At 46.6% G+C, this 27,225-nt stretch overlaps 4 protein-coding genes across 4 annotated transcripts in view; 3 read left to right on the top strand and 1 right to left on the bottom strand.

The window, feature by feature from the left end:
• LOC137847037 (uncharacterized) overlaps window positions 1–21,728 on the bottom strand; it is a 222,527-nt gene extending 200,799 nt beyond the window's left edge. Inside the window, exon 1 of the mRNA XM_068665309.1 lies at window positions 20,798–21,728. Within this exon, the coding sequence (XP_068521410.1) occupies window positions 20,884–21,582 (699 nt within the window). The 5' untranslated portion in view covers window positions 21,583–21,728 and the 3' untranslated portion in view covers window positions 20,798–20,883. The remainder of the gene's footprint in view (window positions 1–20,797) is intronic.
• LOC137847016 (uncharacterized) overlaps window positions 1–27,225 on the top strand; it is a 257,368-nt gene that overhangs the window by 167,619 nt on the left and 62,524 nt on the right. The window lies entirely within an intron of this gene.
• On the top strand, window positions 12,925–18,284 carry LOC137847196 (uncharacterized). The gene is made up of 2 exons (XM_068665479.1): window positions 12,925–13,064; window positions 16,080–18,284. Exon 2 carries the CDS (start codon window positions 16,394–16,396, stop codon window positions 18,209–18,211), a length of 1,818 nt encoding a protein of 605 aa, XP_068521580.1. The 5' UTR covers window positions 12,925–13,064; window positions 16,080–16,393; the 3' UTR covers window positions 18,212–18,284.
• Window positions 13,116–15,397, top strand: LOC137847197 (uncharacterized). The gene is made up of 2 exons (XM_068665480.1): window positions 13,116–13,544; window positions 13,587–15,397. Exon 2 carries the CDS (start codon window positions 13,741–13,743, stop codon window positions 15,244–15,246), a length of 1,506 nt encoding a protein of 501 aa, XP_068521581.1. The 5' UTR covers window positions 13,116–13,544; window positions 13,587–13,740; the 3' UTR covers window positions 15,247–15,397.

Genomic DNA, 27,225 nt, shown 5'->3' with positions numbered 1-27,225 from the left:
GGGAAACTGCTCAAGACTAGAGATCCCCAGGGCAGATCTCTGGTGGTACTGTGGAGGGAAGATCTTACGGTCCACCCTACCATCTAATTGGGAAGGCACTTGTGCACTTGTTCAATTAGCTATACCCTTCACCCTGGCATTTGAAAGAGAAACATCACAAATACCCAGAGGAAGTAAAAGAGGCTTAGGAATATCATTTGATGATAGACTATACATAGATTCTATTGGGGTACCTAGAGGAGTTGCAGATGAACATAAAGCCAGAAATCAAATTGCTGCAGGGTTTGAGTCACTGTTCTGGTGGGTAGCAATCAATAAAAATGTAGATTGGATTAATTCTATTTATTATAATCAGCATAGATTTATTAATTATACAAGGGATGCATTAAGAGGAATCGCTGAACAACTAGGTGCCACCAGCAAAATGGTTTAGGAAAACAGAATAGCATTAGATATGATATTCATGGAGAAAGGAGGTGCGTGTGATACTGAGCAACCATTGTTGCACTTTTATACCTAATACTGCCCCAGATGGCACAGTAACTAGACCATTGCAAGGGCTTACTACCCTTGCCAGTGAATTGGCAGGAAACTTAGGAACAGACACTTCCATCACAGGATGGTTGGAATCTTGGTTTGGTAAATGGAAAGGGATGGTAGTGTCCATATTTACATCCTTGATCATAGTAGCAGGAGTTTTGACAGCCACTGGTTGTTGCACTATCCCCTGTGTAAGGGGACTAGTACAGCAGTTAGTTGAAACTGTACTATTGAAACAAAATGACCATGGAGCCCCCACCTTACTCAGATAAGAGGATATTAGAGGAGATGGAAAGCAAAGAAAGTGAAGAAGAGGAAGATATCTACCAAATTAGACCTTAGAGAAAAGGTTTGCAAAAATCAACAATTTATAAAGAAGAAAAAGGGGGAATTGAAGGAATAAAAATGTTGTTTTTTCAGAGTTACATTGTTTAAAGGTAAGAAATGTGGTATTTAGATATGATTACAGTGATAAGAAAGTTTAGCAGGCGACCTTGTAAAATGCAGACAACCAGACTCCTTGGTTGCAATACGCAAATGATAGCTACGCAATATGCTGTTGCAATATGCAAATGATAGCTACTGAAGAAGAAAAGGAATGTGTATAATGGACTTACTAAAGTTTGTCAGCACTAATTCTGTGAACCCAGCCTCTTTCCTTAGTCATGTTTGCATCAAGACCATGGACACTTTATACTCCAGCTGACCAGACTTAAAGGATACACCCCTGGAAGATGTGGAGGATTGGTATATAGATGGCAGCAGCTTCATCCACCAGGGATTTTGCCTCACAGGATATGACAAACATCAGCCCAAAAGGTGGAAATCATCGCCTTTATAAGAACTTTTGAGCTGGCAAACCTTTGGACAGATTTGAAATATGCCTTTGCTGTGGTGTACGCACACAGGGCAATTTGGAAGGAGAGAGGACTTTTATCTTCGTCAAATAAAGATGCAGAAGAGGCTGATAGCAGTTATTAGGGAAGAAGGAAAAAGGAGGCCTAGACAGTAACAGCCCTGGCTAGGAAAGGTGCAATGTGCCCTATGTAAGAAATTTGGGCATTGGAAAACAAATGCCTGACACAGAAAATAAATGGAAAAGGGAACCGGGGAAGGGAGGTGGTGGTCGTGTGTGCAAAAGATGACTGGGGAAGACCGGGAAAATCTACCCCAGCAGATCCACTGGTTATAAAAATGAAAGAGGGAAAGGAGGTGGAACTTATGGTAGATACAGGGGCAACTTATTCAGTTTCAAATAAAGCACTAGTACCTGTAGGAAATGATTATGTCATAGTAAAAGGAGCAACTGGCCAATCAGAAATGGCATACTTTTGTAAACCTTTAAAGTACAAACTTGGGAAACAGTGGGGCATTCATAAATTTTTATATATGCCCAAATCTCCGGAATCACTCCTGGGAAGGGACCGGTTGGTTGGAAAAATTACAAGTGACCATATCATTTTAAAACAGGGAGATTGTTCTGGAGGTGGATGACCAGAGGTATGTGGAGGTACTAAACCTAATGATATCAACAAACCCTAAAACGAAGGAAGAGGTTAATGAGGATATCTTGAGTCAGGTATTCCTTGGAATATGGGCCACTGAAGTACCAGGGAAGACAAAAATGCTCCTCCAATACAAATCAAACTTAAGGAGGGGAGACAGCCACTACCTTTACCCTCTGGTGGCGAACCCATATACATTTATTTACTAACATGCTTAACACCAGAGCTAACCTGGTTTATTGTTTTAAACCTGAAAGATGCCTTCTTTTGCCTCCCTCTCCATGAAGCCAGCCAGAAAATCTTTTCATTGGAGTGGGAAAGCCCTAAGAGTGGGCGCAAAACACAGCTCACATGGACAAGGTTGCCTCAGGGCTTTAAGAACTCGTCCACCTTGTTTGGAGAACAACTTGCAAAGGACTTGGAGACCTGGGAAGCCCTACCAGGAGAAGGAAGGCTGTTGCAGTAGGTAGATGACCTCCTAATAGTCATCCAGACAGAAGAAGCATGTGTGGCCTGGACAGTGTGAGAAACAGAGCTGTGTTTTTGCAGTAGAGAATTACTTTTCTGTATTTCAGGGTAGTTGTGTAGTCATAATAAGGAGAAATGGTAAGTAGATAAGTGGACAGTAGAAGGCCTCACTGTTCCAAAATAAGGTAGAAGCTTGAGAAAAACAGGATGAGCAGTGTGAAAACAGTAAAACAAAGATCACAAGTTCTCAAAACATAAGAAAGGAGTAATTAAAGGGTAGAAAAAAAAGAAAAATCGTACATATATGGTATAGAGGAGCGTCGAGTAGCTTGTGAACCTGTAGTACTCAGCCAATGAGGAGAACAGGAGAGGTGATCAGGCATCGGGTAATAGGGAATAAAAGGTTATGATTTGTTTACTAAAATGCGCTCCTGATTGACAGGATGCCTACCATTGCAATTGCGAATAAAATAGCTTCACAGAAGAGCCTGTCTGAAGAAAATTATTTGAGATGTTTCTCACAACAGTAAGCCTCCTAAACTTTCTGGGACTACAGGGGTACAGAGTATTGAAGAAGAAGGCTCAGGTGATAAAGCAAAAGGTGACCTACCTGGTTTATGAGTTTACTGCCGGACAATGGACCTTGGGGCAAGATCGTAAAGAAGCAATATGTCAAACCCCGAAACCTGAGACAATAAAAGAACTGTGAACCTTTTTGGGAATGACAGGGTGGGGCAGATTGTGGATCTATAATTACAGATCGCATGTAAAACCGCTGTATGCTCTCATTGCAAATGGGAACAGGAACCTCCAATGGACGGAGGCCACGCGAGCCTTTGACCAACTCAAGAAGGCTCTCATGTCAGCCCCAGCTCTGGAACTTCCAGATGTGAATAAACCATTCTTCCTCTTCTCCCTTGAGAAACAGGGGATTGCCCTGGGAATACTAGCACAAGACCTGGGCCCATATCAAAGGGCAGTTGCTTATTTTCCTAAGCAGCTGGATGCCGCTGCCAAGGGATGGCCGGGATGCCTCAGAGCCATTGCAGCAGTGGTGTTAAATATCCAGGAAGCACGCAAGTTCACCTTGGGCCAGAAAATAACTGTGCTAGTGTCTCACACAGTGTCTGCAGTGCTGGAAGTGAAAGGAGGTCACTGGCTTTCTCCACAAAGGTTCCTGAAATACCAAGCTATAGTGGTAGATGATGTAGAAATAGTGGTAACTAACACTAATAGTGGTAACTAAGACTATCAACCCAGCTTCTTTCCTCAGCGGAAACCAAAGGGGAGCCTGTACACCACAACTGAATGGAGACCATTGACCTACTCCAGCCGTATGTGTAAATCTGGTTCACTGATGGGAGCAGCTAAGTCATCAGCGGAAAACGACATGCAGGGTATGCAGTTACCACTTTCAAAGAGGTAATAGAATCTGGACCTTTGCCAACAGATACCTCTGCACAAAAGGCCAAGATAATTGCTCTGACCCGTGCCTTAGAAATAGCAAAAGGAATGAAAATAAACATCTATACAGACTCAAGATATGCATTTGGGGTTGTACATGCACATGGAGCCATCTGGAAAGAAAGAGGACTGTTGAACTCGCAAGGGAAAAACATCAAACATGAAATAATGCGATTATTGGAAGCAGTTCAGCTGCCTGAAAAGGTAGCAATCATGTACATTAAGGCACACCAGAAGGTGAGCTCCGAACTGGAGGAAGAAAACAATCTGACAGACAGAGAGGCAAAAAAAGCAGCAAAAGTTGAGGTAGCAGCTAAGGGAGCCCTGATTCCAGACTGGAAGATTCCCCTTGAAGGTAAGCCAGTCCAAAAAGGACAGAAAATTAATCAAAAGTCAAAAGGGAGAGTATAACCAAGAGGTATGGGCTATTACCAAAGAAGGAAAAGGGAAATTAGTCATCTCCTCTAATTTTCTATGGTCACTAGTAAGGGAAGAACACCAGAAAACTCATTGGGGAATAAATTCCCTATATAACTATCTGATTGGGAAAATTACAGCTAGGAATTTGTATGCTACTGTCACACAATCCAACAATGTGACCTCTGCCTCCAGACCAACCCCAAATGTTGAAGGAAGAACAGCCGAAAACATGACACACACCAATATGGTCAGATCATGCTCCATCTTTATTACCAGAATAGCTTGATTCTTATAGCAATCTAGTAGGGGCATACAGCGTCTAACACAAGATTATTGGTCGAAAGCACTCAGACAAACAACTGCAAGAAAACAACCCCATCTGCAAGAAAACAACCCCCTTGTGATTAGCAGTCATATAGACCTTGTCCTTGAAGCCAGCTGCTGGCAACAATATTTTTTAAATTCCTCAATCGGGCGATAAGTGAACATTGTTATGGCAACTCCTTGTAGTCATCCTGGTAGCTTGGTTTGCTCAGCTGCAGCAAGTCATGGCCTCCTTGCTTTTTCAAAAATCCCTCAACAATTCCCCCTTTTTCTGTTTGAGCAAACCAAGCCTGATGTAACAGTCTTGCAAGTAACCCTTTAACCACATTTATTACAATACAACACACAATGATGATTAACACCACAGTAAGCAGGATCCTTAATCCCTCTTTGATTAATCCCAGTAACCATCTAGGCATCGTTCCAAACAAATCAGTGAACCATGGATCAAAAGGATCAATATCGTATTGAATCTTTCCCATGTGCTCTTTCAGGAAAATAATGGATTTGTGAATTGATTCACTATGATCAAAAAGGTTCAAACAGCACATTCCCTCAAAGTCCTCACGCCCATGCCCTTGAGCCAAAAGCAAGAATCATAGAATCATAGAATCATAGAATCATAGAATATCCTGAGTTGGAAGGGACCCTTAAGGATCATCAAGTCCAACTCTTGACACCGCACAGGTCTACCCAAAAGTTCAGACCATGTGACTAAGTGCACAGTCCAATCTCTTCTTAAATTCAGACAGGCTCGGTGCAGTGACCACTTCCCTGGGGAGCCTGTTCCAGTGTGCAACCACCCTCTCTGTGAAGAACCCCCTCCTGATGTCAAGCCTAAATTTCCCCTGCCTCAGCTTAACCCCGTTCCCGCGGGTCCTGTCGCTGGTGTTAATGGAGAAAAGGTCTCCTGCCTCTCGACACCCCCTTACGAGGAAGTTGTAGACTGCGATGAGGTCTCCCCTCAGCCTCCTCTTCTCCAGGCTGAACAGGCCCAGTGCCCTCAGCCGTTCCTCGTACGTCTTCCCCTCCAGGCCTTTCACCATCTTTGTAGCCCTCCTCTGGACACTCTCCAACAGTTTCATGTCCTTTTTATACTGTGGTGCCCAGAACTGCACACGGTACTCGAGGTGGGGCCGCACCAGCGCAGAGTAGAGCGGGACAATCACCTCCCTTGACCTACTAGCGATGCCGTGCTTGATGCACCCCAGGACACGGTTGGCCCTCCTGGCTGCCAGGGCACACTGCTGGCTCATATTCAATAGCAGCTCGATGCTGTAAGAGCACATGTGTAGTGGGTTTACGTGGCAAGGTTTTGGTAGCAGGGGGCCATAGGGGTGGTTTCTGTGAGAAGGATCTAGAAGCTGCCCCATGTTTGGTAAGGGTAACTGCTGACCAGAGCCGAGCCAATAAGCGATGTTGTTTTACGCCTCTGTGAGAGCATATTTGAGACAGGGAAAAAAAACGCTGCGCCACACAGCAGCCGGGAGAGTGAAGGGAGTGAGGAACAGCTTTGCAGGCACCAAGGGCAGTGAAGAAGGAGGGGGAGAGGTGCTCCAGGCGCCGGAGCAGAAGTCCCCTGCGGCCTGTGGTGAGGACCATGGTGAAGCAGGATGTCCCCCTGCAGCCCATGGAGTACCACGGTGGAGCAGGGTTCCACGCTGCAGCCCGTGGAGGAGACCACAGTGGAGCAGGTGGCCCTGCACCGACGGAGGCTGCTGCCTGTGGAAGACCCCTGCTGGAGCAGATTCCGGGCCGGACCTGTAGCCCGTGGAGAGGAGACCACGCAGGAACAGGTGACCTGGCAGGAGCTGCTGCCCGTGGGGGACCCAGGTTGGAGCAGTTTGCTCCCGAGGGATGGACCCCGTGGTACGGACCCATATCTGGAGCAGTTCTGGAAGAGCTGCTGCCTGTGGGAAGCCCACGCCGGATCAGTTCATCAAGGACTGCATCCCGTGGGTGGGACCCCACAGCACAGGGGACGAGAGTGACCGAGAAGGAGTGGTAGAGAAGAAGTGCTGTAGACTGACCATAACCCCCATTCCCCCGTTGCTTGGGGGGAGGAGGTGGAAGAGGGTGTATGGGGGGGGAAGGTGCTTTTGTTTTCTTTCCTTTGCTTCTCACTTCTCTAGCTTGTTAGTAATAAGCAATAAATCTTACTGTCTTCCTATGCCGAGTCTGTTTTGCCCGTCACAATAATTACCGCATGATCTCCTTGTCCTTATCTCAACCTTTGAGCCTTTTTCATGGTATTATCTCCCCATTCCTCTTTGAGGAGGGGGAGTGTGAGAGCGGCTGTGGTGGAGCTCGGCTGCCCACTCGAGTGGAACCACCACAGCATGTCACAGACTATTTTGATCTGGTAACGTCTCCTCAAGTTTCTCTGTTATGGCATTGGCTTGCTTCTTGGCCCAGCATGCCAATTTTGCTAAATTATTAAGTGCAGCCGCAGCTGCTGCTCCTGGCACGAAAATTGCTAATGCCGCTCTAGCTGCAACACCAAGCAACTCAACATCATTGCAATCTAGTGTGAGCAATGCTGTTTATGTCTAGTGATCTTACGCAACTGTGACAAGCTAGGAGGAAATAAAGTGAGTTTACCTGAGTAACGTGGACCTCCAATAGCATTTGCAGGGATACCTTGACAGGCCCTATCCCCACAAATCAGAAAAACATCAGGAGGTAGGGCCATAGCTGTACGATTGTTCCAAATGCTATAGTTGTTATCCCTTGTCTCCGCGCCATAAGCCCCTAAACCCTGCCTATCAGTGTCATTGCAACCACAGGTGTTATTTGTATTTCTGTACCCACATGGCCCTTCTGAAGTCACATTTGTCCACCTTGTTGGATTGTGTTTTTGACAGGATTTAATCTTTGCTGTAAATTACCGAACACAAAACATGTTTGAGTCCAATTCTGTGATGTGTTTCCAATCCTCTGAGACCCAAGTAACTGTAACTCTTGTGGATCCCAGGGCAACGAGACAGTAAGTGAATTTATCACTTTCACTGAGCACACAGCTACAGATGAGGCACGGTGGCAATTGTTGGCAGCATACTGGCCAAACTCAGAAGGGTCATACACAGGTATACCTATGAGGCAAGTCCTGAATAGGTCCGTGAACGATGCCATGGACAGGCAAAATTCTGATATACCAGTCTGATTAGCCCATGTCACCCACAGATTTTGTCACGGCTCGATCTTGGTCACGAGCACAAGCACTGCTGGCAGTATCAGAATCACCATCAGCAACTTCCCACTTGCTGCACCTGCATCAACGTATACAGTGCGACCCACCACTGGTCGGGATGAAAGCCGTGGTACTACCTGCCATTTATATGATCTTATAACTTGCCAGAGAGGCCCCTTTGGAGTTTGGGAACGTACCAATCCCGGGTAACCTAACACAGCTTCTTGTAGTGGTATGGATTGCTGTAAACACCATTCCAAATGATCCTGAGTCATCGGCAGACTAATATCTCTTGATTCCTGCCCGCTGAACTCAATATTCCAAGAGCGACCCTTACGTACTAACTCTGCGATAGCTTCTGCCCATGTCTGAAGACTCGTTTTTGGCTAAATCAGTAGGAAAATCCATTCCAGAATTAGAAAATGCTGCCCTATCATTCCACCCTTGCTATCTCCTGTTTCATTTATGCCATTCCTATTCCCAGTGCTGTTAGTGTCAGTGGCATCCTCCTGATACTGTTTCTGTCTTTGGCGTCCCTTACTCTCCCCCTTTTCTTTTTGCCACTGACCAAGCACTGCAAACGGATGAGACACATCATTGCTTACCAGTAAGGAGTGTGCAACATCTGCTATATGTCTGCAAGCAGTGCCGGCTGCAACCTTAGAAGCTATTTGTGAAAGAGCCTGCCGGTGGTCATTTGGTAGTGTAATCTGCGGCTCTGTACTCCTGCCCAGCAATAAAGGTAGCAATAAAGGTAGTAATATAGCTAAGTCGTCATTAGTAATCCATACAGTGTGGCGACCCCACTGGATATTACCCAGGAACATTTGTACATCTGTCAAATTATGTAACACCGTAGTTATATCAACTTTCTGGGGACGAATAGTAGAGTCTGACATTTTCCATCCCAAGTATAGCCATGGATGTTTCCATTCTCTGGGGCTATCTTCAACCCTTTTGCTTCCAAAGTATCCTGAATAAACTTTAAATCAGAATCCTGGAAGCATTCTGGCCTACCAAACCGAATGTTATCCCTATAATGGTAAATAATTACGTCACACCACGCTGTCCAAATTGGTTCTAATGCCCAGGCCACATATAATTGACATAATGTAGGGGAATTCTTCATCCCCTGAGGAAGCACTAGCCATTCATAACGCTTTGCCGGGGCCTGTTTGTTAATGGAGGGTACTGTAAAAGCAAATCTCCGACAGTCCTGTGCCACCACATCTAGTTGCCTGGGCTGACCGATAAATTTAGCATATGGTTCCCCAGGGGCCTGTTCTACAGATGCAAATGGAGGTGCTTTCTTTTCCCCTAGGAGACTAAGAAGAGCCCTCAGTGCGAGATGTGCAGCTGTTTGGTGAACAATCGCAGGGAACTGCAGCTGAACCTGGGTATTGAGATAAGGACCTGTCCCCGTTAACATCTCTGCAGTAATCCCATACAGAGGGTCCCCCAGTTGACGCAGTTGACCCGCTTCCCCCTGTGGTAACTGCAACCATTCCCTTTCAAACAATAACAATGGGGAAGGAGTTAACAATAAGCGCGCCAGGTTTCGACAGTCAAGTGGAAACTCTGTTTTTGCCTGAAAAATCCATTGAATTATCTGTCGAGCTGCCTGGGATTGTAATCCATAGTCCAAAACCATTTTTTGAGCTTGTTGTAAAGGCTTTCAGTCATGCGGCTGCCACAACTCGGTGCCTTGCACAGGGTCGATAATAATAGGGCAGGCCAAGGATGTAGCATGCCTATGCCCCTCTATGATGGCATCACGTATGATGTCAGAGCACCTGTCCCTCCTTGGACAGATGGAACCTGCTGTAACAGCCGACATTGACATGGCCAAGGGTGGCCCAGCAGTCTGGAGGGTGCCCTCAAGCATGCTCATTATTTCTCCTGAGGAAGTGGAATCCAGGTGGTAGGAATGGAACCTGGCACTCAGATCATCAGAGGAGCCGGCTCCGTCCAAAGACACTTGTTGCAAGGTGCTCACAGTGCAATGGTTTCCCTCTAGTGAAGACCGGAAAGTCAAAGCCTCAAGGGTTTTTGTGGGCTCAGCTGGAGGGTGCAGAGACACAGGATCAGAGCACCCTAAGATGTGTTCAGAGCTTATGGTTGAAAATAGGTCTTTTTCTGCAGAGAGATTCCAGCTTGATGGGTCAGACATGAGCTTCAGTGTGTTCTGAGAAAGCAGAGATTTGTCCTCTCCATCCTCAGTGAAGGTGTCATTGGCAAGGACGATGCTTGTTGTAGAGAAGACACGTTTGGTAGGTCTTGTTTGACATAGCTGCCTGAAACCAGGTGCAAGAAGCATAGATTTCTGGTCTATCTTCTCAGGGAAAGAAGTCTGTGGTGCTCTGGACTTCAGAGAATTACAGCTCCAAAGAGATTTAAAGGGAGAAATGCTGGTCATACCTTGCAATGTATCCTGAAGGGCTTCAATTTGCTCTGTCAGCCTCCGATTACAGTTTTTCAGGTGGCAGTTTTCTAGCTCAAGCTCTCTCAGCTTAAATGTTACCCACTCTTTGATCTTGGCAGCTTTCTCTTGAACAATTTTGAGTTCCTCAGTCCTCAGCTGTTTCTGTTTTGCTAGCTGAGTCTGCAGTCTGTTAATCAGGTCTTCTTTTCTTTGAAGGTCGATTTTCGCAAGCTTCTGATGCACCTCTCATTGGTGAAGCATCCCAAGTGGATTTATTGCTGCCTGGCAGCGGCACAGATGCTGGCAGCACAGCTTTATCAAGATTTTCCGGCGCGGGGGGTGGGGAGGGCAGCCCCCACTCCCCATCAGCACTCTGCTCGGATAGTCCCTCAGTTACTTCTGCCGCTGATTGATTTATTGGAGAGGTCGTACCCTGAACCGGGGTGGGTGCAGGAACCGACGATAAAAATCGTGTCAGCTGAATTCCTGAAGTCTCAGGTTTCATACTCGGCAGTCTGTCAGTCCCAGATGGTACTGAGAAAGCTTGCGCCGCCACCATAGCCATCTGCCATTCGGTTTTCATACCGCACAGTGTGTTAAGCACTGCATGCCAGGTCATACATAGATCTTTATCCAACTTTCCACTTGTGATGGTTGTATCCCTTAAATGATCTCCTACGAGCCGCCACTCATCTGGGCTAAAAATTAGAAGGATTTCCTTTAGAAAACCCTCCTTCTGGGCCCAGTGTACCAAGGATTTGATTTTTTTTACATTGCAAGATACGCCTCTCTTAGAGAGAATGCTAGAGAGAAGCTGCACAGCCGCTTCCTCCATGGTTACATCAGACGGGCTGCAGGGTCGTGATCTCCACCCCTCTGCTATGTGCCAACTCGCCACACGGTGGCGGTCGTCTGCCGTTGTTCACTGACGCCTCCGATCTCCCGTAGCAACTCGACTCCGGATGTCCCGCGTCTCACCGCGATTCCTTTGTTCCCGCGTCTCTCAGGGCTCTCCGTGTCTCTGAAGTCTCTCCGTGTCCCTCAGCGTCTCTCAGGGCTCTCAGCATCTCGCCGGGTCTCAGGTCCCTGTTCGGGCGCCATATGTTGCAGGAAGAACAGCCGAAAACACAACAGACACCAGTATGGTCAGATCATGCTCTCCCTTTATTACCCCAATAGCCTGACTTTTATAGTGAACTTAACAGGGGCGGATAGTGTCTCACACAAGATTATTGGTCAAAAGCACTCAGACAAACAACTGCACGAAAACAACCCCACCTGCAAGAAAACAACCCCCTTGTGATTAGCAGTCACGTAGACCTTGTCCTTGAAGCCAGCTGCTGGCAACAATATTTTTCTAAATTCCTCAATCGGGCGATGTGAACACTGTCATGGGAACTTCTCATAGTCGTCCTGGTAGCTTGGTTTGCTCAGCTGCAGCAAACCATGGGATCTTTGCTGTTTCAAAAATCCCTCAACAGGGAGTAAGAGAGCGGCTGAGGTGGAGCTCAGCTGCCCACCCGAGTAAAACCACCACAACACCTTAAAAACATTCCTTGTCAAGGCTGGCATGGCTGGAGGGAGCCCCTTCCATCTCTGTCCCCAAAGGACCCTGAAGGACAACACGTGGCAGTGAGAAGAAGGAAGTCAGGGGTTCACACAGTTCTCCAGCACAGTTGCAACATGTAGGAAGGAGCCCAGGACTTCCTGGCACTGGTGTGCACAGAGTGTGCTGGGGCACAGAGGGGGCCAGGGGCCAAGAGAAGCCCATCGCCGGGCAGGAACGATGCCCTGCAGTGAAGGAAGGTGCCAGATTCTCCCACAGTGTCCTCAACACCTGACCTTCTTCCGATGCAGCTTTTGCTTCTCCCTGAATTCTTCCATTTTCTTGGCTTCCTCACGAAGGGTTTGCGCCAGCTGGATGTGACCTTGTCCCACACTGTCTATCTCTGCAAAGAAAAGAAATGTATATATACATTCCTAAAAAGGCTCTTGCTTAAGCCAGCTTTTCTAGCTGACATCAGACTTACCCAGAGACCCCTTCCACCTCATGAATTCCCCTGCAGAAACTTGAAAGCAGCAGCACTTTCCAAGCAAGGTCTGCCTATGTAAGAGTGATTCATCATCAGTCATGCTGGGGCCTGCACTTCCATTTAAGAAACTCGTATCGAGAGAAGTTATTCAAACGAATAACACTGTGGTGTAAATGCCTGAAGTAACTAGGAAAATAAAACTAACATTCATGTTTTTTAAGGAAAAGGTACAGCTTTGAAGAGGCTTTCAGGGTAGGGCATAACTGCAGCACTTTTTGCCACCCTAAGCCAAAGACCTGTCATGTTTTGACAAATGCTGTACCCTAGTGTTCTTTTTGCTCATTATAATATCATTATAATACCAAAACACACCTCCATCCCAAAAGCTACCCGCCTCCAAGGTGCGACCACCCCTCACTGAGCATGCGCTCTGAATTTCTCGGAGCCTATTACTTTAAACAGAGACGGGAAAACTTTACACCAATCATAACTAAGATATGCTTGACTAGAGCCACTCAAGCTCCACCTAAAAGATAGAAAATAATATAAATTGGCCCAAGAGAGAGGGGATGTTAGGGAAGATACCACCGTCAGGGGAGATACCATCCCGAGGACATACAGCATCCTTAGGACCTCCTGACTCCTGGGATCAGTCGACGGGCTGAGCCTCTCTTTCCCCCCCATTGGGACGCCTTTGGGTGAGATCTGAATATTTGCTTATAAATCTCTATATAGAGTCTTTGATCCTTTCAACGCGTTTATTTCTAGGCTGTGCACCCATAACACTTATAACACCTATAACACCTGTAACACCTGTAACACCTGTAACACCTGTAACACCTGTAACATCTATAACATCTGTAACACCTGTAACATCTGTAACATCTGTAACACCTGTAACATCTGTAACACCTATAACACCTGTCACATCTATAACACCTATAACGCCTGTGTATTTCATACATACTAACTTGCTTTTGCAGACAGTCACTATCACCGGCAATCCAAAAGAACCTGATTATCTGTTGCTGTAATAAACCATACTTGATTGCATTGTGATAGCTTTCATTAATGCGACTTGGGTGAGGGTGATTATCCGTGATAATTCAGTGTTCTGAATCTAACCAGACCCCCAGACGGTTAATGCATTGTTGGTGAATGTCTGAACGGACCCCCAGGTGGTTAATACGTTTTTGGTGAATGTCTGAGTGGACCCCCAGGCGGTTATTACGTTTTTGGTGAATGTCCGAACGGACCCCCAGTTTTGGTGAATGTCCGACTGGTTCAGTACTCTGAATCCAAACGGGCCCGTGACGGTTAATCAGCTACACCCCTTAACGCGACAGTAAAATTGGCGTAGTCGGCAGGATTGCTATGGATAAACTACTGCAAAAATATAAATGTGCCCCTTCCCAGGCAGGGAAGGAGTTTTCCCAAAAGTTTTGGAAAGATGAGGAGAAAGTGGTAGAGCACATTGAGCAGTGTCAGGCTTCACGAAAGATTGGTCAAAGAAAGTGTAAAGGTGCAATTTGTGCTGTGTTAGGAGCTTGTTTGTCTTGTGCTCGGCAAAAAGCTAAGGAAACTCCTGCTCCCAAACTGATCTCTGATGCGGAACATACAGCTTTGAAATCAGAGATTGATGTGTTGAAGTCATCATTGGCCTTTGAAAGGGAGACGGGAAAAACATTAGGAATCAGAGTGGATAAACTTTTGGATGAAAATAATAAACTTTCCATTGAAAATGATAAACTTGTGAGTGAAAATGATAAACTTGTGAGTGAAAATGATAAACTTGTGCATGAGAATAATCATCTTAAACAATTGCTGGAGAGGGTTAGTCATCTGTTAAATAAAGTACAGCCTTGTGCTCCGGTCAAGCAGATTCGTGGAGTGCTGCATAATGCAGAACCTGAAAGCTGGGACAGTGATTTCTGGTCTGACAGTGATGATGGTGTTGAAGAGATTTCTGATTCTGAACCCCAATCCATTTCCTTGAGACCTTTGGTTAAGACTGAGACTGCTGTTGATGATAATGATGAAATCCGCACTACTGTGCGAACGATTCCGTTGCCACCAGCAGAGTTGGTTAAAATACAGGAGAAGTTCTCAAGGCGGTCAGGGGAATCAGAAGTTGAGTATGTGTGTCGAGTTTCTCTTAAAGGAGGAGATCGAATGATGTTGAGTGAGGAAGAGGTAGGAGGCTTTTGGAGACCTGGAGTATTTTTAACCACCACACCAGGAGCTGACCTGGCTGTAGCAGTACAGAAAGCAGCCTGCATTCAGGCGATATATGAAAGAGATGAATTTAGGAAATCCCCGATGTTAGCTCCTATTGATCCGGTTCAGTTAACCCCTCTTATCCGTGGGCTCCCTGATTGTCTTAAAATGTTTGTAGCAAACACCCAGGATCGTATACAAGCTGCTCATAGGGATGGTGATCGTGGTCGTAGGCGAAATCCAAACTTTCCTATTCCCACATGGAGTGAATTTGTCCAAGACCTAGATAAATACGGACGCCGAATGGGCTGGATTAATTCATCCAGTATTAAGCCCCAAGATCACTCTCGGCGAGTCCGCCAAATCCACACTAAAAATCCCAGATACCCTAATTTTAAAAACAGGTTCAAATTTAATAAAGAACGGGATGAGCTCTGGCGTAAGGCCCTAGCTTTGGGTGCATCCCGACCACTCTTGCGTGGTGCTTCTCTAGATGACCTCCGTACATTAGTCCAATCTCTGGGTAAGAAAAATGTTCCAGATGGAGGGGATTGCTTAACAGGAAAAAATCCCGTCCGTAAAGAATGTACACCTTCGGCACCAAGCTTAAGTGACAAAACAGAATCCCAGCAAAAAAACTCCTATCCCCGGGGAGGGCAGTGAGCCACCCTGCTCGGCGGGTATTAGCAATTCAATGGCTCTCTAATGAACAATCTGACCCTATCATTGCCATTCCTGTTGGACCCCGAAAAATATTGGTAAATTTTCTTATTGATACTGGGGCTCAAATGTCAGTAATCACACATGAGACCGCACAGACCCTGGGTATAACACCTGGTCGACGCAGGGTTAAATTTACAGGAATCGATGGTGTGGAAAAACAATGCCCTACCGCAAAAATTTCACTCTGGTTGCCAGAGGAACAAAAATTAACCAGGGTAGAAGTATTAGTTGGTGCTGCATACACTAATATTTTAGGATTTGACGTACTGCGTGGTCGTGCGTGGAAACTCCCTGATGGAACAGTGTGGAGTTTCGCGACACATCAAAGGGATTCAGGCATCATGAGACTGAGCCTGTTACAAACATCCATACCCTCATCCCCTGCTAAAATCGGTAATGATCGGCAATATCTGTTGTCAGCAGCAGCACTTATGGGGATTGACGGGGTGGTAACAGAATTGGAAAAAAGAGGCATTATTAAAAGGACCAATTCACCTTACAATTCACCAGTGTGGACGGTAAAGAAACCAACCAGGCAATGGCATTTTACAGTGGATTACAGACAGCTGAACGCTAACACTACACCTTTGACTGCCGCAGTTCCAAACATGGCAGAGATAGTGAAAACCTTCTGTGTTTCTAACAGTAGCAATAGTGCTAACTACTCCCAAATATTTCTACGCATGGGAAATCAAAGATTGCTATTTCACCCTCTTTCTAACCCTGCCGGTTGAATACAACCGAGCATATTTTATTTTCTTTTGTGTTCACAGGAACCCTGAGCGAACTGTATATGGACAGCTGGAAGATGACGAATCAACAGTTTGGATTAATGATGCTATGCTTTACCCTGACCTTGATGCAATTACAGACCTTAAAGGAAACTTAGCTACTGTGGCTGTGCATGGAGCTGAGGTGTTTCACCGTGGCATTTAACCATGTATTGTCACAGTATAGCACAGTCACTGGAACATCTCAAAACAGAAAGGACCTAAATCTCTCTACTTTAGTTCTACATGGAAACAAAATATTTTCAAAAGATGAATGGAGTTGGAATGATTCTCTAAGAATGGCTGAACTTTAAGCCATGTCTGGACAAACAATACAAATTGGTTGCCAAATAACTAAAATAACTGAACCAAATTTTGATTGCTGGTACAATTTTACTTTCACTAAACCTATAATTGTGTACTGTCTTTGGGGTTACAGAGGCACAGAAATATTATTTGAATTCATGGTTAATACAGAAACATCATCGACTACAAAGGATAAGAAGCCTCTGCCTCCGCAGATATTTGAAAATGAACCAACTCAGCCCCCCATTGGTCTAACTCCCTCCATCTTCAAAACAGGTCCTTACATAATTAAAAATGTGGGACAACAACAAATTCTCTTTAACCCTAGTTGGTCCCTAAAAAGGGTAGAGCTAGCGCTGCACATTAATATCTCTGAAATTAACTCGAAATGTACCACCTTTCTGAGAACTGCCTACACCGGCTGGTTAGCATGGTTACATGGACGTTCTCTAAAACAATCTCAGCGCGTGCCACGGGATGCAACTGGGTTATTAGGGACAGGATTAGGTATATTAAATAGCATTGATGCTGAGGTCTTAATGAGTAGAATAACTGCTACTACAGATGACCTAAGGAAACTGGAACAACCAATAAAATCATCCTTATTGGCTTTAGGAGCAAATCAATGGCTTCTATCAGATATTTTGCCCTATTGGGAACAAATTGAGGAAAATGATCATCAATTAATTGTAAATGCCCTTGGAAAAACACAAGGCAATACCTCCCTTGCCTTGAGCTGTATCCAAGCGCAGTTATGGATACAATCTGTAGCAGCAGCTATTATTAGAGAGGGAGAAGGAGGAACTTTACCCACTGAAATTCGAAAACTGATTTGGGATAATGCTTCAGAATTTGAAAAAGAATTTCAAGCTTGGTGGCAATTAGTCAACTTTATCCATTATGCAGAAAATGATAAAATTGTTGCCTTTATACTTACTATAAGTAATGCCACCGTATACAATGTATATCCAATCATTGCATTAGGACTCAATCACAATGGAACTATACTTTATCCTAAAGAGCATAAAGTATGGGCCCATCAAAAGGGAGGAAAGTGGCAAACAATTGATGTAAATGCATGCATTGTGCGTGAACAAAAAGGTTTCATCTGTGAAAGTAACACGCTGGAATCTCAAGACATTTGTCTTGACACTGAGCAAAATATTTGCCACTTTGAGATACATCCTAATGAAACCCTTAAAACTGTACTTGTATATATTGGGAAAGGTTGTGTTTGTATGAGAACTCATTGTGATTCTATAGTCGTAGATGATACAGTGGTAGATACCAGTAATCTCTCTAATGTCTGTGTTTGCAATTTTACCAAAATTCTAGGATGTGATTTTAAATACTCAGTTCCTGTCACTTCTTATCAACTTATTGCATCTAATTATATTCTGCTTCATGAACTGCTGCCTACTCCTATTGGAATGAACCTCACCTTGGTGAAGAAATTGCTGGTACATGAGGACCTGAAGCAGCTGATGACACAAGTCCGAGAAAATGGACAAAAGACTCTGATTACTGTCCACCATGATGCACAAGAAATACATCGAGTGATGGAAAGAGTGCAGAGAGATGAGAGACACCGATGGTGGGACACTTTGTTTGGATGGTCGCCAGCTGCCAAGGGAATCTTCAACAAGATGCTTCACCCTGTTATTGTTCTGCTAATACTCACTGTATTATGTTTTATACTGACAATTAGTTTGTATGTTAAACTCTGGTTTATGATGAAACGTTTAGCATCCCTACACAATGTACATACACTCGATAAACCTCAATCCGAGAATGTATGTGACATCCCCGACATATTTCAACTGTCGTGAAGCTTGAGTGACTATAGTCACGGGGTGGATTATGTGGTGTAAATGCCTGAAGTAACTAGGAAAATAAAACTAACATTCATGTTTTTTAAGGAAAAGGTACAGCTTTGAAGAGGCTTTCAGGGTAGGGCATAACTGCAGCACTTTTTGCCACCCTAAGCCAAAGACCTGTCATGTTTTGACAAATGCTGTACCCTAGTGTTCTTTTTGCTCATTATAATATCATTATAATACCAAAACACACCTCCATCCCAAAAGCTACCCGCCTCCAAGGTGCGACCACCCCTCACTGAGCATGCGCTCTGAATTTCTCGGAGCCTATTACTTTAAACAGAGACGGGAAAACTTTACACCAATCATAACTAAGATATGCTTGACTAGAGCCACTCAAGCTCCACCTAAAAGATAGAAAATAATATAAATTGGCCCAAGAGAGAGGGGATGTTAGGGAAGATACCACCGTCAGGGGAGATACCATCCCGAGGACATACAGCATCCTTAGGACCTCCTGACTCCTGGGATCAGTCGACGGGCTGAGCCTCTCTTTCCCCCCCATTGGGACGCCTTTGGGTGAGATCTGAATATTTGCTTATAAATCTCTATATAGAGTCTTTGATCCTTTCAACGCGTTTATTTCTAGGCTGTGCACCCATAACACTTATAACACCTATAACACCTGTAACACCTGTAACACCTGTAACACCTGTAACACCTGTAACATCTATAACATCTGTAACACCTGTAACATCTGTAACATCTGTAACACCTGTAACATCTGTAACACCTATAACACCTGTCACATCTATAACACCTATAACGCCTGTGTATTTCATACATACTAACTTGCTTTTGCAGACAGTCACTATCACCGGCAATCCAAAAGAACCTGATTATCTGTTGCTGTAATAAACCATACTTGATTGCATTGTGATAGCTTTCATTAATGCGACTTGGGTGAGGGTGATTATCCGTGATAATTCAGTGTTCTGAATCTAACCAGACCCCCAGACGGTTAATGCATTGTTGGTGAATGTCTGAACGGACCCCCAGGTGGTTAATACGTTTTTGGTGAATGTCTGAGTGGACCCCCAGGCGGTTATTACGTTTTTGGTGAATGTCCGAACGGACCCCCAGTTTTGGTGAATGTCCGACTGGTTCAGTACTCTGAATCCAAACGGGCCCGTGACGGTTAATCAGCTACACCCCTTAACGCGACAAACACACAGTCACTTTTCCTCCTAATCTGGATTAATTCAGGCATGTTTCATCACACCCTAAAGCATCTGTCTGAAGGAAGTACTGCCCCAGGCTAGCAGAGAAGCAACTTGGGACATAGAAAAACTATTGCTAAATAAATCTCAGGCTCATCCTCGGTGTCACACTGAGCTAGCCCTGCTGGAGGAGAGCGGCCGTACCACGAAACACCCAGCCAGCAAGCAAAGCAGCAACTCATTTGCAGCTCACAAAGGCAGCTAAGACAAACTGTGGCTCATGAGTCAACACCCAGAGCTATTTCAAACCCGAAGCTATTAAAGCATCAGCTACTGCAGGGCAGAGCCTCGTTAGAGCATCAGCCCAGGAACACGGCAGCAGAAATATCTGGCCAGGACGGATGGTGGTGGAGCTGTAGCTGCCAGACTTCAGCAAAGGGCAGCAGAATGGTGAGGAATGGTCACTGTATGGTGGCCAAAGCCTCATCGCTTGGATGATCTGATTACTGCATATTTGCATGAAGAGGGCAGGATGAGCCAGTCCAAAACCCAGATGAACTTTCCATGGACAGCTTCAGATACTGCACAACTTTGAAGCTGCCCCAAAAACCCAACAGATCCGCAAAGGGTCTTGCCATGAGTCCCCTCTGCTAACCGTGCCCTGGAGCACTGTATCCTAAATTCCATGTGCTGGGCTGAGCCAGACAATGATGACAGCCTACACCTGATCTTGGTATGATACAGTTATGGAGATTTCTCTGCTTCTTCCCAAGCAGTAGCCTGAAGGCTTCAGCACTGCCAAATGTCCTGATAGATGAAGAATAAGAAGGATTACTTATGTTGCTTGAAAACGTCCAGGGATCTCTTCAGGGTGCTGAAAAACACAAGCACAGCATTAAAAGAGTAAGAAAGCACTGCTGGATGCAGGCATGGGCTTCCATGGTGACAGCAGAGCACTTCCAAACTGGAGAGGAAGTCCCTCACTCAAGACCAGCCAAAACAGCCTGAAGCAGGTTTATCTACCCTCTTTACACTTCCAGCTTTTTTCTTTCCAGTGAGTATAATACAGTTCACTTGGTTTGAGATCTACCTTACATCTTCTTCCTGAACAGTGAACACTAATAAATATTCTGACAAATGTTCTAGGCAACCTCCAAAAAGTATCAGTTGGGACATACGAACAATTTTTATATGTAGTATGGGCGAGTGGTTGGACATGTAGGGAACTTTTCTCCCTATTAAGACAACATAATGAAATCAAGTAAGTGACAGACCAATATCAAGCTGTAAACAAATGAGCAGAGAATACCAAACTGGGCATGTATGAAGTACAGCAGGAAGCAGATGGTTCCCGGGGCAATGGGGAAATGGAGATCACAGAATCACAGAATCACAGAATTTCTAGGTTGGAAGAGACCTCAAGATCATCGAGTCCAACCTCTAACCTAACACTAACAGTCCCCACTAAACCATATCCCTAAGCTCTACATCTAAACGTCTTTTGAAGACTTCCAGGGATGGTGACTCCACCACCTCCCTGGGCAGCCTGTTCCAATGCCTCACAACCCTTTCAGTAAAGAAGCTCTTCCTAACATCTAACCTAAAACTCCCCTGGCGCAACTTTAGCCCATTCCCCCTCGTCCTGTCACCAGGCACGTGGGAGAACAGGCCAACCCCCACCTCACTACAGCCTCCTTTAAGGTATCTGTAGAGAGCGATAAGGTCGCCCCTGAGCCTCCTCTTCTCCAGGCTGAACAAGCCCAGCTCCTTCAGCCGCTCCTCGTAGGACTTGTTCTCCAGGCCCCTCACCAGCTTCGTCGCCCTTCTTTGGACCCGCTCAAGCACCTCGATGTCCTTCTTGTAGCGAGGGGCCCAAAACTGAACACAGTACTCGAGGTGCGGCCTCACCAGAGCCGAGTACAGGGGGACGATCACCTCCCTAGCCCTGCTGGTCACGCTGTTTCTGATACAAGCCAGGATGCCATTGGCCTTCTTGGCCACCTGAGCACACTGCTGGCTCATATTCAGCTGACTATCAACCAATACTCCCAGGTCCTTCTCTGCCTGGCAGCTCTCCAACCACTCATCTCCCAGCCTGTAGCTCTGCTTGGGGTTATTGCGCCCCAGGTGCAGGACCCGGCACTTGGCCTTGGTGAATTTCATGCAGTTGACCTCAGCCCATCGGTCCAGCCTATCCAGATCCTCCTGCAGAGCCTTCCTACCCTCGAGCAGATCGACACACGCACCTAACTTGGTGTCATCTGCAAACTTACTGAGGGTGCACTCAATGCCCTCGTCCAGATCATTGATGAAGATGTTAAAGAGGACCGGCCCCAGCACCGAGCCCTGGGGAACGCCACTAGTGACTGGCCTCCAACTGGACTTGACTCCATTTACCACAACTCTTTGGGCCCGACTATCCAGCCAGTTTCTAACCCAACGAAGCGTGCGCCAGTCCAAGCCAAGAGCAGCCAGTTTCTTGAGGAGAATGCTGTGGGAGACGGTGTCAAAAGCCTTGCTGAAGTCAAGGTAGACCACATCCACAGCCTTTCCCTTGTCCACCCAGCACGTCACTTTGTCATAGAAGGAGATCAGGTTCGTCAAGCAGGACCTGCCTTCCATAAACCCATGCTGACTGGGCCTGATCGCCTGCATGCCCTTCAAGTGCCGCATGATGACTCTCAAGAGGATCTGCTCCATGAGCTTCCCTGGCACTGAGGTCAAACTGACAGGCCTGTAGTTCCCTGGGTCAGTCCTCCGGCCCTTCTTGTAGATGGGCATCACATTTGCTAGCCGCCAGTCAACTGGGACCTCCCCCGATAGCCAGGACTGCTGATAAATGATGGATAGTGGCTTGGCCAGCTCCTCTGCCAGTTCTCTCAGTACCCATGGGTGGATCCCATCCGGCCCCATCGACTTGTGCACATCCAAGTGCCGTAGCAGGTCACCAACCAGTTCTTCGTGGATGGTGAGGGCCACATCCTGCTCCCCATCCCCTTCCACCAGCTCAGGGTACTGGGTATCCAGAGAACAACCGGTATTGCTGCTAAAGACTGAGGCAAAGAAGGCATTGAGCACCTCCGCCTTTTCCTCATCTCTTGTAACTAAGTTTCCCCCTGCATCCAGTAAAGGATGGAGATTCTCCTTTGTCCTCCTTTTTGTGTTGATGTATTTATAAAGGCGTTTTTTGTTATCTTTAACAGCAGTAGCCAGATTGAGCTCCAGATGAGCTTTGGCCTTCCTAATTTTGTCCCTGCACAGCCTCGCTACATCCTTATAGTCCTCCCTAGTGGCCTGCCCACTTTTCCAAAGATTATAAACCCTCTTTTTTCTCCTAAGCTCAAGCCACAGTTCTCTGTTCAGCCAGGCTGGTCTTCTTCCCCGCTGGCTCATCTTTGGGCACGTGGGAACAGACCGCTCCTGTGCCATTAGGATTTGCCTCTTGAAGAGCGCCCAGCCTTCCTGGACCCCTCTGCCCTTCAGAACCGCCTCCCAAGGGATTCCACCAACTAGTGTCCTGAGCAGCCCAAAGTCAGCTCTCCGAAAGTCCAACACAGTGGTTTTGCTGGTCCCCTTCCTGGCCTCGCCAAGAATAGTGAACTCCACCATTTCGTGGTCACTCTGCCCAAGACAGCTCCCGACAATCACATCCTCCACCAGTCCTTCTCTGTTTGTGAGGAGAAGGTCTAGCGGGGCACCACCCCTGGTAGGTTCACTAATCAGCTGCGTCAGGAAGCTATCTTCCACTTTCTCCAGAAACCTCCTAGACTGCTTTCTCTGGGCTGTGTTGTGCTTCCAGGATATGTCAGGGAAGTTGAAGTCCCCCACGAGTACAAGCGCTGAAGATTTCGCAACTTCTGTCAGCTGCCTGTAGAACTCCTCATCCGTTTCCTCATCCTGGTTCGGCGGTCTATAGCAGACCCCGACCAGGACACTAGCCTTGTTGTCCCTGCCGATCCTAACCCAAAGGGACTCGATCTTGTCATTCCTAGCCTAGAGTTCTACAACATCGAAAGACTCTCTAATATAGAGAGCCACACCACCACCCCTTCTGTGCTGCCTGTCCCTTCTGAAGAGCCTATAGCCAGGCATAGCAGCACTCCAGTCATGAGACTGGTCCCACCACGTTTCCGTGATGGCAACCAAGTAGTAGCCTGAATGCTGCACGATGGCTTCCAGCTCCTCCTGTTTGTTACCCATGCTGCGTGCATTGGTGTAGATGCACTTCAGCTGGGCCATTACCTTATTCCCCGGCCTTGCTATTGTTCCCCTGGCACAGCCCCAACAATCCTTGCTTCAGCCCCATCCCCCTTCTTACCTAGTTTAAAGCCCTATCAATGAGCCCCGCCAGCTCCTGGCCAAGGATCCTTTTTCCCCTAAAGGATAGGGACCCGTCTACGGCCATCAGACCAGGTGCTGAATAAACTGCCCCATGGTCGAAAAACCCAAGATCTCTGCATTGGCACCAGCCCCGGAGCCACGTGTTTAACAGGTGGGCTTTCCTGGTCCTCTCCGTACCCCTCCCTGCCACCGTAGGGATGGACGAAAACACTACCTGCACTCCCGCTCTGTCCACTAACTGTCCCAGCCCCCTAAAGTCTCTTTTGATTGCCTTCAGGCTTCTGTCTTCAGTGTCGTCACTGCCCGCCTGGACTATCAGAAGAGGATAATAATCAGAGGGGCGTACCAGGTTGGGAAGCTTCCTGGCAACGTCCCTGACCCTGGCCCCAGGGAGGCAGCAGACTTCCCTACGGGTAGGGTCAGGCAGACAAATAGGGCCCTCTGTTCCCCTAAGGATAGAGTCTCCCACAACAATCACCCTTCTGTCTTTCTTGATGGAGGCAGTCCTGAGGCGTGGAGTCGACCTCCTCGCCCTAGGCATCCTCCTGGGAACACTTTCTACCTCTTCCTCAGTTGCTGGTCTCTCAATCTCCAGGGCCTCAAACCTGTTATGTAAGGGCACCTGGGAAGGTGGGGCCGGAAGGGGAGGGCATCGCCTGCCATGTCGAGCAGGGACCTGTCTCCATTCCTCCTCAACTCCCAGATCCCCTCCCTCTGCCCGACGGCGACAAGGCAGGGGCTCCACCCCCATTTGGGGTGTCTCAGCCCGGTACCTCTCCTTGAGGCCCTGCAGGGAGTTACTCCACAAATCTATCTCCCGCTCACACTCCCTGATGGCCCTCAACCTCTCCACCTCCTCCTTGAGCTCCGCCACCATGCGGATCAGGTCATCCACCTGCTCACACCTCACGCACGCAGCGTCTCTGCCTCCCGCCAATATCCCGAGATCCATGAAGGGAGCCAACTGCAGCAGCTGCAGCACCCATATAGGGTGGCAATGCACTGGGTTTGAACATCCATGTGGTTTGACTCAAGAAAGTACATGTACTTCCCTCTGGCCACAGAAACCGTGAGGAGTAAACCCAAGGTCTTGTTGTGGTTGAACCTGGCCGGCAGCTAAACACCACACAGCTGTTTACTCACCCTCCCCCCTCCCTCTCTGGGATAGGGGATAGAAACAGGAAAGTGAAGCCTATCAGTTGAGATAAAGACAGTTTATTAAGACAGAAAAATAATAAAAACAATAATGATAATAGTACTACTACTACTACTAATGTGTATGAAAAAAGTGATGCACAATGCAATTGCTCACCACCTACTGACTGATGCCCAGCCTATCCCTAGGCAGCCGCTCCCCCCAACCCCGGCTAGCCACCCCTATCTGTTGTTCAGCATGACGTCAGATGGGATGGAATACCCCTTTGGCCAGTTTGGGTCAGCTGTCCTGGGAAGTTGGTGTAGTCCAACTTGATATTGGAAAAGACCAACCCAACTGCACACCATTCATCCACAGAACTAATTTCTGAACATCTGGTGACATTCCGATCACATTTCAACACTGATTTGTCTCTCTCAGCCTCCTTCCTTCTCCTTCCTCCTTTATTGCTGCAATTACAGACACCTATAAAAGCAAAAGACATTGGGCTCTGAACTTACTTCAGCTCCATCTGCCCACAGGGCTTCTTCTTTGACAAGTTAATGAGCTCTTTGCCATATTTTTCTTCTATAATCACTCAGTTGAGGAAAGAGAGAAATTAGAGGAAATTCTCATTTCAGAAATTTAAACTTGCTTGCCGCAGAGGCCAAGAGCAGAAGGGGTTTCACAAGAGACATCCTCTGAGCACAGAGGGAGTAGCGGGTGTGCAGAACACCCCAGGCTGACAGTGTGGGCATCTACCTCCCCAACCACTGCAAACTGCCCCAGGGCTTGTTGCTTGTGTCTACACTCAGGGTCCTGACAGCTCCTGAGCTGGTGGAGGAGGCACGGGAAGGGCGTGCAATCACACTGCAGGATCGACCCACAACAAGGAGCCAAGACTCACTCTGACTCAATAGCCCTCCCTACCTCCCCACCTGCCACAAACAAACTGCACAGACCTGCTTCTGGTCCTTAAATATAACATTTGAAGAAGAGGCCACATTGTGTATAAATAACACCTCTGACAGATTGTATTGTCTTTCCCTCTTGGAAGCGAGTGGGAAAACCCAGAAAATCTTCATGCTGCAGTCTAAGAGCAACTAGCCTTTTACAGTTGCTTTGAAATCTGCGCAAACATCCAGGGCTGGACTTGGTTGGTCAAATGTAGATACCTCCAGCTGGACAAGCTGACCTAGCTGTCTGCAGTCCATAGAGAGAAACAAGTACTGCCAGGGGCTTGCATTAGAATGTCTACTGGAGGATGGGATGGAATACTTGGAAGGGACCTACAAAGATCATCAAATCCAACTACCTGAGCACTTCAGGGCTAACCAAATATGCTAAATAGGCTAAATATGAAGACTGTTGTAGAATGACCTGAAATTAATGTAATTTTGTGGACTGAAGAAAACAAACCTTGAATACAAGACTTGAGACAAAATAGTCCGGAATAAATGTGATGAGGATGCAGAACAGAAGAGCCTGCAATTTAAAGTGTCTAATGCACCTACACCTGTTTAAGCTGTAACCCCATGGAAAAAAAAAATAGTTCAATGAAGTGAACCCTGCTGCCAAACTGCAGAAATCAATAACATAGACATCTGCACTTGCATTAAAGATACAGACATTTTAGGAAGCCATTTATTTCATTCTACAGCTCCTTGAGGAGGAAAAGTAGGGAGAGAGGTGCCAGTCTCTTCCCACTGGGAAGTGATGGCAGAACTTGCAGGAACAGCACAAAGCTGTGCCAGGGAAGGCTCAGACTGGACATCAGGAAACATTTATTTACCATGATGGCAGTCAAACACTGGCACAGACTTCCTAGAGAGGTGGTTGATGCCCCACGCCTGCCAGTGTTCAAGAGGCATTTGGACAGTGCCCTTAATAGTATGCTTCCGGGCTTTGTGACTAGCACCATCCTCCCAGCTGAGGATCCCCAGGTATGGGCTTTATTCCAGTCATGCAGAGAAAGAATAGTGTGAAAAAACAAGTTCCTCATCAGTCAAAAATCAAAGATGCTTCAACACAGTGGACAGAAGCATGATGGAAAACAAAATGGGAATACAAGAAATAGAAGTAGTGCTTCTGCCTCACTTCCCAGATTTAGCCAAACTCGTTTTCAGAGGCAGCTCTGTATCTTTCCTTCGAAAAGTCTTCAAACTCTTTGCAGTTCTTCCTGACATTGTTCAAATGTTGAATGATGCTGTCATAGCCAACTGTGCTCTGAAAACACAAGAATAGGATTCACATCCCTGTCAGCACAGTCCATGGCCACTGCCACCTCCACTTATACAAGCAATGGCTTAGCTGGGAGCAAGTGTGCCAGG

The sequence above is a fragment of the Anas acuta genome, chromosome W, assembly GCF_963932015.1.
Source record: "Anas acuta chromosome W, bAnaAcu1.1, whole genome shotgun sequence".
NCBI lineage: Eukaryota > Metazoa > Chordata > Aves > Anseriformes > Anatidae > Anas > Anas acuta.
Note: the sequence above shows the minus strand (reverse complement) of the source record. Positions and strands in the feature narration are given on the sequence as shown.